General features: G+C 37.8%; 1 protein-coding gene across 1 annotated transcript in view; it reads left to right on the top strand.

Annotated features, from left to right (window-relative positions):
* LOC310637643 (uricase-like) overlaps positions 1-11,933 on the top strand; it is a gene marked incomplete at both ends in the record, with an annotated part of 65,207 nt that extends 53,274 nt beyond the window's left edge. The window contains 7 exons of the mRNA XM_083358146.1: positions 5,831-6,043; positions 7,125-7,241; positions 7,493-7,571; positions 9,109-9,298; positions 9,988-10,111; positions 11,112-11,195; positions 11,790-11,933. Of these exons, the coding sequence (XP_083214272.1) occupies positions 5,831-6,043; positions 7,125-7,241; positions 7,493-7,571; positions 9,109-9,298; positions 9,988-10,111; positions 11,112-11,195; positions 11,790-11,933 (951 nt within the window). The remainder of the gene's footprint in view (positions 1-5,830; positions 6,044-7,124; positions 7,242-7,492; positions 7,572-9,108; positions 9,299-9,987; positions 10,112-11,111; positions 11,196-11,789) is intronic.
* Positions 11,934-12,325: the final 392 nt, after the last annotated feature.

Genomic DNA, 12,325 nt, shown 5'->3' with positions numbered 1-12,325 from the left:
AATCGCTGAATACATTTGTTGGAAGCAATCATAATATGACAACATCATGTACATGCTTTTTATTTTTCAAGAACTCTTGACTGAATTAAATGGTACATCAAAGAGGAAGGAAAGGGGCGGGTTATGTCTTCAGATGAGGTGAGATGAACCTGGCACATACTTGCAGATTTAGGATGAAGATTCCAGACAGAAGGAGTGGATTTTAGTGTAGAAAGCCTTGAGTCATCTCAGTGTTTCTCAACCTGAGCAACTTTAAGCCATATGGACTTTAACTCTCAGAATTCCTGACTGTGGAATTCTGGGAGTTGAAATTCACACAGCCTAAAGTAGCATTATGAGAGAAAGAAGCAAACAGAATGTTAGTTTCTACCATTTCTAACCTTAGCAAAGCACTTTTGTTCTGGAGAAGGAGAAATATTCTGGATAATCAAGATTAGTTTAATGGCACATCTGTTTAGCTCATTGTTTCTCAAGCTTTTCTTCACCACGGACCCCTTTAAATATCTTTTGTGGCCATGGACCATGGCCACAGATCCCCAAGGCTTAACTCAAGATTTAAATCATAACATTTCTTCAAACCTTTGCAGACCCCCCTGTGAAGACATTGTGGCCCCACCAGGTGTTCACAGACCACAGGTAGAGAACCACTGGTTTAGTTTTTTAAATGTAATATCAAATTACTTTGTTTTACTCCCTGACTTCTCTAGGCAGACAGGTTCCAGGTTTTCTTGGAAATAGACTGCCTGAGACCTATGTGACATTTTATTTGCATCCATTTGGCAAGATACAGGGTGAGCATAAAGGAGACACAGCCGGACATTCAGTGATACATATTCAATCTTCAGAGAATGCCTGGGCACAAAACATTTGCAGGATTTAAACCAAAGGTCTCTGTATTGATATCTTACTGGAAAATTGCAGCCTGTTGGCTTCTGGGAGAAGAAATGGTGAACTGAAGACAGTTCTGCTAAAAGTAAAACCAACAACTGCGACGGAATGGAGACCTGTCAAGCAGATCAACTCTTCAAAATATCTCTCGGGAGAAGAAGAGGACTTGGGATCTTCTAGAAGTGGTCCAGACAATTGCACCTTGTGAGAAGACTGCAAGCCAATGGTCTCCAGTGGATTTATTGTTTTGGGAGATGAGAGATGCCATCTTCACCCAAAACCACTGTCAAATTCTTGACGGACACAGAGTTCGCATGCTTCTTTTCCTAACCACTTTTGGAAATTGCTTGTTAAAATGCCTTTTGGCTATTAGGAATCTTTAAAGCATGTTTTTTTCCCAGTACTAGATGAGTTTCTTTCAATCCTTAATAAAAGAAGTTTAAACTTTAAAAAGCTCATTTTTGGAATAAACAAGAGAGATTAGAACCCTAATTTTGGAAAGTTAAAAATGGACTAAAAGGTCTAGAAGGATTTGAAATAAGATTTTGAAATTAATTATAAGAGTGCCTCCCATGGAAAAATGTTTTGTTTAAAATTGTTTAAAAATAATGATAGTATGGGATTAGAAATGCTGAATACCAGAGGAAACCAGAAGAATTAGGGATTACATTTAAAGAAGAAGTACTCTTAAATTTTATTTACTAGTACAGAATGGAGCAAAATACTTCACTGTTGGAGAATTTTGTAAACAATGGATCCAGTAGTAATTTAAGACTGTCTACCATTATAGATAGATTGAGTTTAAAACATGATATGGAGAAGGAACAAGTTTTACCAGACAAAATTGAGACTGATTTGAAAGAGGATTTAGAAATAAAAGGATACAAGAATAATATGGAGAAAGATGCAATTACATAGGATATGCAAATGAAACTGACTACTGTTTTCATAATTAAATGGATATACAAATAAGAAATTAAAAGAGTGACTTGGATAATTTTCCCATCATGGATTTATCAAAGAAACTTCTTAAAGTTTTGAAGACTTTTGTGAGAAAGGACAAAGAAAAGAATGAAACTTGTAGGGCATTGTTTGAAAGGATTAAAGGTCAAGACTGTTAAAAAGGACAAGCAAGGAATATAAAGTTGGCTTACATTGTTATCTCCAGTAACAGTGGTCTTTTGCTGACAAGGATTGAATGATGAGGCATTGAGGGTTTGTTTATAGATAAAAGATTAGATACAGGAAAAAGAGATCATTTGTTATATTTTAAGAGAAATTAATAAGTTACTAAAATTGTTGGGATGAAGAAGGAACTCATTTATATATTTCTTGTCTTTACTATATTCTTATGTTTTCTTTCTTTTCTATTTTTCTATTTTTGTCTGTGTGCACTTTCTATTTTTTTCTTTTATTATTTTTGTTTTCTGAGGTTGTATTAGTTTTATTAGAGCCGTGGTGGTGCAGTGATTAGACTGCAATATTGACTTCTGTTCTTACTAGGTTAGTAAAATGAGGACCCAGATTGTTGGGGGCAATATGCTAACATTGTAAATCGATCAGACAGTGCTGTAAAGCACTGTGGAGCAGTATATAAATCTAAGTGCTATTGCCATTTTTTTTATTGTAATGCTTAATAAAATTGCTGTTTAAAACTGACAGCTTGTTCTATTTATTTTTGCAGAACTGTAGAATACATTATGAGGAAGGTGACAGGATTGCCCCCTCCCTCCCTTCAGTAGCCTTGATGAAGATTTCGTTTATTTCAGGAAATTGGCAGAATTTTAAATCATTCTTTGTGTTTTTTGCTCTTGATTTGCTCCTGTGGGCATGCTTCTGGTTCCGGTACCTCTCTCCTTCCATCTTACCATTCTATATTAAATATGAGTTTTCAGAATCAATGCAATGAATGTATGAACAGATATGGCAGGGATGCAAATCAAGTTGCTTGGCCTAGTTTCCCCCCCTCCCCTTCTATTGTAGGGAAGATTTAGATTTGGTGGCACTTGATGGGGGAAACCATCTGAGAATTAAGTTATCTCCAGAGCTCAGCGCTTTTTAAATGATAAACACAATCTGGTTTACAACTTAGAAATTAGCAACCCAGTGTCATATGAGAGTAAAGAATTTCCAGGTAAGCAATAAAGGCATTTCTTGTAACATTAAGCGGGAATGATAGGATGAAGAGCCACGGCCAAGCGAACAGTCAGATAAAAGGCAATTTAGCCTGCAACAGGAATGTGGAAGGAGCAAGTGGCTTACAAGAGATCCTTCCTAATTTCCTGACCTGTAAAGAAAGATGGGTGGGGAGATAAGAGAAACGTATTTTCAGATTTGCATGATACTGTGAATGTAACCTCACAACAAAGTAGGGTTGCCTTATCTTGCCATGTGTCTTGTTTCCTCGCAAGTCAGTTTAATGTGATTTACTCTTTTTTATTGTTAATTTTATTTTGGAGACTGAGGTTGGGATATATATATATATATATATATATATATATATACACACACATACATATACATATACATATACACATACACATACACACATACATACATACATACATACATACATACATATATATATATATATATATATATATATATATATATATATATATATATATATATATATATATATATAGTAGCTTCATCCTTCCAATCCACCAAAATTACCATCCTTCCGAGGTAGGTAAAATGAGGACCCAGATTGTTGGGGGCAATAAGCTGACTTTGTAATAATGCCGCTTGGGGGGGGGGGCGAAAGCCCTAATAAGCAGGCATATACATAGAATGAAGGCTATTGCTAAGCACATTGATTTGTGCTTAGATTGTAAGCCACCCTGAGTCTTCATTGAAGGGCAGGATATAAATAGGATTAAAATAAAATAAAAAAATAAAAAAATACTGAATAAATTAGTAAAATGTACACCTGAATAAACACAGCAAGTTCAAAACGTCAAAAGAAGTCTGTGCAAAAGTACCAGAGTAAATTTTCCTTGGAGGAAACAAATAAAGAATGTGAAAAGCATATTTCATAGAGATCCTCCTTTGATGTCATTCCGTTTGGAAAGAACTAACCTTTGCAGAAGGGTGATAGAAAGGGAGGAAGGATTTGAGATTGATGCTTTATGTCACTCCTGAATAATCAAGGTTACATTAAAAGGACCAATGCTATTTTTCTGGTGGTAATATAAGTCAACCGAGCAAAATTAAAAGGCATCTGTTTTTGTATAATATAGCAGTGTGAACTGTGTATGTTGCAAGAAAAAGGTAATTGATATATTCAAGCAACAATAATGGCAATGGACCAGGTATTGACTTGCTCTAAACATCTGTGGCACTTTTAATAGTCTGAGCTACTGTTTTCCAAAGAAACAATATAGATTTGTTCAGGGGCTTCACTATCAAGGTGAAGTTGCTCCTTAGGCAGGAGATGTTAAGAGGCAAAAAGCAATGCAAACTGTGGACAAAACTATGTGCCAAGTGGGTATCCATGATCACTCTAGTTGGGGGTCCCCAACCCCTAGTCCGTGGACCGGTACCGGGCCACAGCATGTCAGCAACCGGGCCGCACAAACAAGCAAAGCCCCATCCACGAGATGCAGGCAGCACACAAAACCACGCAGCCTCCAGTCCGCGGAAAAATCTCTCTCCACATAACTGGTCCCTTGTGCCCAAAAGGTTGGGGACCCCTACTCTAGTTAACAACCAGATGCAGCTGCAACAGAACATACTATAACTATACTATATAATGACATGTGCTTTGCTTCAACTGTCTAATCTGGTGAAGTGCTCTGTCTATGCCCCATCTTGTCCTCTGTCTTAATCAGCAATTTTCCATGGCCCAATCCTTTCAGTTCTAGCTGCAAAAGAGGAAGAGTGTCAGCTTCATTCACAGTTTCTCCATGTGTATTCAAAGAAGCTTTTAAATTAGGTATGGCAGCTGTGTGTTTAGAGCAGGTTTCCCACCATCTCTCCCACTATTTGGCAGTATTTATTCATACACTATTCCAGGAGTGAGTGGAAGGATGAGAAAAATGGAATAAGGGCCAAGAACCCAGGGCAGCTTCCTTGCTCAGGCATTGGCCTAGCTTAAGTAACGAATACACATGCAATGCAGCAAACCTTTGGGTACAGATTAAGGAACCTCCCTTCAACATCTGGAAGCAGCCTAGTTTTTCCCGTGTTTCCCTTAAAATAAGTCCGGGTCTTATATTAATTTTTGCTGCAAAGGACGCATTAGGAATTATTTTCAGGTTAGGTCTTATTTTCAGGGAAATACGGTATTAAATGCATCCATCTGGCTGATGGTCTTAATTGGGGCTTATTTTGTGGGTGGGGCTTAGATTATGAGTATCCTGAAAAATCACGCTAGGGCTTATTTTCCAGCTGGGGCTTATTTTCGGAGAAACATGATAAGTCCATTGAGTTGGTGGGGGATCTGGATAGATGACTTTATTATCTATCTATTAGATTTTTATCCCATCTTTATCACTTTTAAGAATAATACAAGGGAGCAAACATATATAAAACTCTCTTATCCTCCTATTTTCTCTACAACAACAACCCTGTGAGGTGGGCTGGGCTGAGAGAGAGTGACTGGCTCAAAGTCACCCAGCCAGCTTTCATGCCTACCATACTGTTGTTCTTTTAATTTTGTGTAGCTGCCCAGAGTTGGGCAACCTAGAATTCAAATAAAGAAATAAGGTTGAAAAGGTGAGTTAAGGGACAGAACACACCCATAATGTGGTATAGTCCCATCTTTCTTACATCTTGTGTGTCCAAAATGTGAACATTCTTGGTAAAATAAGATGATTTTAAACATATATGGATGCAAATGTATTTGAATCAGCTTATATCTCTGTTGTTTTAATGCTAAACTGAATGGACGAAAAAAAAATGAGTTTGTGTGTGTGTGTTTTCTTTGTTGCATCCTAAGGAAGTAGAATATGTGAATTCTGAATATGGAAAGAACGCAGTGAGAATCCTGTACGTGAGACGGGAAGGCCAGGTACACTGCATTAAAGAACTGTCAATCTCTGTACACATCAGACTCAACACTGTGAATGAATACTTGAATTCCGACAACTCCAGAGTCATCCCTACAGACACCATAAAGAATACAATTGAAGCACTGGCCAAATGCAATGGGGTAGGTTGCAAAACCTTGTCTTATAGCTAGAATTGGATTGCATTTCCTCTTTTTTTTCATTTATAGAATCTGTCTTCAGACAAAGCAATAAACGAAAAAGACAGGGTGCTATATAGGAGAAAGTTTCTAAATTAGATGTGGAAGCTTTTTATGTTTACCCTGCTTGGATTTTCTATACACCTCCCCAAAAATATAACTAGTTATATACACATATATAGTTATATATATTTGTTTTCTGAGGTTTTCGTGAGTGTTTGTATGTAGATGTTTGGTCATTCGAGTTTTTCCCACATGAGTGCTAGTCGTTTCCGACTCTAGGGGCCGGTGCTCATCTCCGTTTCAAAACCGAAGAGCCAGCGCTTGGTCGAGGACGTCTCCGTGGTAATGTGGCCGGCATGACTAGACACCAAAGGTGCACAGAACGCTGTTACCTTCCCACCGTAGTGGTCCCTATTTTTCTACTTGCATTTTTACATGCTTTCGAACTGCTAGGTTGGCAGAAGCTGGGACAAGTAACAGGCGCTCACTCTGTTACGCGGCACTCGGGATTCAACCTGCCAAACTGCCGACCTTCTGATCAACAAGCTCAGCATCCTAACCCACTGAGCCACCGCGTCCTATTTATATTAATGATGATGAACCTTTATTGTCAAAGTACAGCCATGTATACATTGAGATTAGCTGAGCCTCCCTTCGTGCTCCCACCCCCCAACTCACAGTGACAACAAACCTCCATCTTATTACACCATGTGAACTATATATATGGAAGAACTCAAGATTTAAAGTAACCAAGCGGTTTTAGTTCTGTGAACTCAAGGTTCATTGCTCTTTAAAAAAAAAATCCTGTGTAAAACTTACTTTTATAAAAAAAAGTGCTAAGAATTTCAACAGTAGTTTATAATAGCCAGTGGATGGTCAGCAGTTATAGTTTATACTTTGTGGATTTCATAATTTCTCATGAGAGCTTTGGGCTTCCCTAGCCAGTATGACAAAATCTTTTATGATACATAAGGTACAATATTAATTCTAAACACTGATTTGAAAATGGAATCTGATCATATCTAACACCTTTTCTTTTTAGATCAGAACAATAGAGGAGTTTGGGCTGGATATCTGTGAGCACTTCATTAAAACTTTCTGCCACGTGGTGTACTGCAATGCCTTTATCCAAGAGGTCCCCTGGCAGCGCCTAGAAAAGGTATAACGAAGCCTACCTTTGAGTCATATCGTAGACAGGGTACACAGTTCCCTGCACAAAACTAGGGAAGGGACAATGGCAGGGAAGAAATGTGGCATATGATAAGGGCAGTGAAAGCTTCCGTAGGACAGTAGCTTGGCCAGGAGACCAGCTGTCCGTGGTGAGTCAGCTCTTTCATTTATTTTTAGGAATTCCAAGTGCACGGTCGAATGGTTTATTTGCAACTTCAATATGTCATCCTTAATTTCTAGGACAATACTCCCCATGCCCATGCTTTTCTCTACAGTTCTGAAGGAATTCGATTTTGTGAAGTGGAACGGACTCAGGACAGTAAGGAAATGATTTCAATTCCTTTAGTAGAAACACTAGGTTCATATTTGCAGGGGGGCAACCGTTCAGAAGCTTGTGAACAAGATAAATCCATTCGTGTTATTCCTGCAGACCAGACCTGAAATAAAAGAAAAACCAAGTAACAAAGCAACACACAGACTTGCACCCTTTTCTTGCATATATAAATTCTGTTCTCAGTAGTAAAAGCTTCCCCAGATGACTTTGGCGGATCAACTTTCTCTCAGCTCAATGTGCCCCATAAGATTGATGGTCGGGAAAACAGTTGGAAGAGATATTGCAATGTATTCTGCCTTGAGATGGGAAACCAATCAAACAATCAATTAGAACCCTTGTATCTTTTTGTAAGATCTACAAGTCCTTTGGAAGCTGCCAGTAACATGCTATGGAATTTATCTTATATGATAAATTTAATACAGATAGTCCTTGACTTATAACTGTAATTGAACCTGGAATTATGGTCCTACATCACAATGGTGGTTAAATGGGTCACCGAGTGACCGGACCCAATTTTACAATCCTTTCAGGAGGGGTTTTAATTAAATCAATTTTATCCAATGGGCTTTTTTTTGCCAGAAGTAAAATTGCCATTATGTAATTGTGGGATGCTGCAAAGGGCTGTAATGGTGAGCCAGGTGACAAGCACTCAAAATACAATCAGGTGTCCACAGTGGGTGTGTGTGGGTGGGGTGGGGGCAGCTGTAACTTCAAAATTGGTTGAAGTAGCTTTTGGGAGATTTATTGTAACTTCGAATGGTTGTTAAAAGTCATAAGTCAAGGACTGCCTGTATGCAACTTTGAAAGTGTAATGTTTGTAATCTTTTAAAATGATATTTTAAACTATGAAATAATTTAGTTCTTAAAGACCAATCCCTCAGGATATTAATGAATAAATAAACATAAGCACACATCTAAACTGCACCTGGGCAACAGAACCCACAACAGGCTAGGGCTCCATTGGGTGACAATTACTCTGCAGTGCTAATATTTGAAATCAGATCTGAACTTAAAAAATGGATCAATCCAGAGCATGTTGAATGATCTTAATATTCTTCTTTAACCCTATAACTTTGTGAAATTACAATATAGTTGGACCCTGTTAAGAAAAATGGTGTTGCATTAATGGTATTTGTTTTGATCGACTTAAAAAAAATGATGGTCTGTTGAATCAAAGTAAAGGCGTCAGCTTCTATACAAATTGATCAAAATGCGCCATGCTAAAAGTGACACACAGATTTCCTTTTAAGCTTATTTTGGGCCCCCAGGCATCCATTATTAGACTTAATATTCAAGACTATCACACGTTTTAAAAATCTGAGCTCCCGAGAATGTTATGTTTTTCACCCAGCCATAGAGAGGTGCAGCTCAAGGCGTGCTTAATTGGAAAGAAATCTCATTGTGCTGGGCTGCAAATTGATTTGCAGATATCACTGCATCTTCAGGAAAAAAAAAGCTCTATGTGTAACTGTAGGACATCAAGTCTTTTATTAAAATTAATTAATGCTGTTCCCTCTCCTAGGTCTTCCAATTGTTTTCTCTGGCATTAAGGACCTAAAACTTATGAAAACAACCCAGTCTGGATTTCAGGGCTTTCTTAAAGAAAGATACACCACACTTCCAGAAAGGATAGATAGAGTGTTGTCAGTGGAAACACTCATCAAATGGTGCTATGGCGAATGCTTGGATGGCCTTAATTACGATGCCATCTGGTAAGTAAAATTTTCTGTATGGATTCTCCTATAAATAATGGGTCTTGACAATTCTTTACAGCGGAGGGGAGGGCTTACGTAAAATAGGACTAAAATTAGCAACACATAAGAAGATCTCTTGCTAAGGAGGTTGCGACAAAATTCCATACAGCTAGTCCTTGACTTACGACCATTCATTTGGTGACCGTTCAAAGTCATGATGTAACTATGACCATTTTTCACGCTTATGACTGTTGCGTATATAAGATTACAAATTACATTCCCAATTATAATCAACAACTTATAGGCCACCCAACTCCCGATGACTCCTATTTTTATACTCCTGTTTATTTTGGGTTCTTTGACCAATTTTCTATCAAGAATTTGCTCAGCTCCCTGATTATTTGGTTTCAATAATGCTGCAGTATCTCCAGCTTCTCAGACAGTCCTACTTAATGGCTGAATGTGATTATGTGGAGTGTTTGAGTGTTGAGTGTTACATATATTGCCGTCTCTTGATTTCCTCAGTGTGAAAATTATCCCAGTGTAAACATTACAGGCACAACACACAAAGTTGAGCAAGAAGACAAAGCATCTAGTAAAAGACCAGCAATAACCATATGTGTTGCTTTGCAAGTGTAGATTTTATCTGTTGCAGTTTGATTCTAAATGTTATATGGGTTTCTCCCCCCCCCCCCCCGACCTTAAAGGAGAACTGCCCACGAAAGTGTCCTTGATGCTTTTGCTGGACCACCAGAAACAGGCCATTACTCACCGTCTTACCAGAAAACAGTCAACTGTATTCAGACATACATTCTGGAAAGAATCCCGCAGGCCAGTAACTTTATTTCATTTGGGGCTTTCAATGTGATATGTTATTAGCATTTTCAGAAAATGGAGGTGTATTTCCAAAGAAATGCTGGCCATACTGTACCTTAAGATGAATTAGATAAATTTGAGGCACAGAGCCCGTTTATTTTTTTTAATGATTCCCCAATGGACAAAAGCAAATATATTTCTCGCCCTTCCTATTTCAGGGTCAAAGATCCTTGAGGTACAGTAAGTATAGGATGTATATACTTGTACCTGAAAGAAAGACCATTTCCCCATTCTAGTTCATAAAGGAGGGAGGATCTTCATCTTAGATCGGCTGAAAATAAAGCATAGTAACAGAAGTTTTCTACCTAATCTTCTGTTTTGGTGAAATTGTCTTAAATCCAAGATCACTTTTCCTTTGGGTTAACACCATAAATTAAAACCCACACCATTAGAGCTAAGAAATGACAAATATGGATGGTGTTGCCATGCAAATAAAGAACATTTTACTGTATGTATCCGTACTAGCGCTACCTCGGTATGAAAATAGATTCTGTCCACTGAAATGTTGGCAAGGTTAAAGTTAGATATATTGTCAATTCAATTTTATAAATGGAATTTCAGTCACTGAAAAGATCTTGCTGCCCGGTAACTGGCAAGCTAAATTCTGAATAAAGTTTGCCTAGGGAAGGAAATCTGAGGGGCCAGTGTAGTATAATAGTCAGTTCAAGTCACCCTCAGCTGAAAACTCACTGTATGTCTATGGCTAGTCTCAGCTCAGCTCAGTTTCCAGGGTATGGGGAATAAAATGAAGGGAGAACTCTTTGCCATCTTTCTTGAGCTCTGGAAGGAATGGCAGGATATAAATCTAAGAAAATAAAATATTTCATATAATTCATGAAACTGTCAAAACACAAAACTATAAATATCAGGAGTCAGTCTACTTTATTGAGTTTATCTGTTAAGTCTGTACATATGTTTTCTTTATAAGTCATAATGGTATTTTTTGTATTTTCAGATTGAAGAGGTAGAAGTGATCCTGTCTAACATCCACTATTCAGTGACAAATTTAGAAAAACTGGGAATATCCAATGACAAAGAGGTGAGAATTATGTTTTCTTGGTCATCCAAACTATTTACTATTGTGGATTATATACTGGGAAGAGTGGGATCAATGCAAATTTAATTGAATCTACTTTGGGTCACTTAGCCTTCAAAACAAAATGAACAAACACACAAAAAATGTTATCCAGACAATTAGACCTTTTTGTCACCAAGAATTCCTGACATTGGAAGACGCCAATCATGGAGGTTATTTGAAAAGTGGGAGAATTCCTTCTCAAAGTCTAAATTTAGAGGAGTAAACCTGAACAATCTTGAAGCCAATGGAAGATTAGCCCAGATTATCTCCTGGTTCCATCTATTTGCTGAGCTTATTCCACTTGCTACCTGGTCTGACTAAATCTGAAAAATGATTATTATTCAATGAAGCACAACCATGTCATTTTTATTAATAATCTAGCCCTTTCCAAACTAGCAGAGTCACCCAGAAGGTGAAATTAATGGTACAGACCAGTTAAATCCTTTATGTGGCTCCTGTATGGAGGAAGAAATATAGTCCTGCTTTCTCTTGTGATAATAATGAGTGTTTAAGTCAGAGACCAATCATTCACACATATGCATCTTTCCTTTCCAGATTTTTACACCTCAGGAGACACCATTTGGTGCTTGTGCATCCACGCTGCGTAGAAAGGATTGTTCAAAAAATCTGCGTCATATGCCAATAGACTGCAAACCCCGTTGCTCTATTGGGTGGAAATTCAGCCGTGGATTTTACTGAAGACCCAGTTCTTTTCTGAGAATATCATCTTACATAATACTGAAATCATACCAGCAGGCATTACTTACTCCATGCTTTTCTTCATGTTACCATAGAAAGCCAGTCATGGACAATTATTTCCAAGCAGAGTTTCAAGGAAGTCATTAATGAATTTCCTTTTCTCTCTCTCTCTCTCTCTTGAAAACTAACAGCCAAATACAAAGTTCTCAGCACAGCACACAGTAGTTGTATCCAGATTTAACCATGATTCAAAATAATTGTCGATTACAGTCCGTTCTAATATAATTAAGTCTGAAATCCAATTGCAGGATTTCTACATAAATTAACTGGGGCTATCAGGTAAACAGTTGTGCTATATGGGAAGTCGCAGGAGGTACTTTCCAATCATTATT

Source organism: Vipera ursinii (assembly GCF_947247035.1).
Source record: "Vipera ursinii genome assembly, chromosome: 3".
NCBI lineage: Eukaryota > Metazoa > Chordata > Lepidosauria > Squamata > Viperidae > Vipera > Vipera ursinii.
This window is presented reverse-complemented; position numbering and strand designations above follow the sequence as displayed.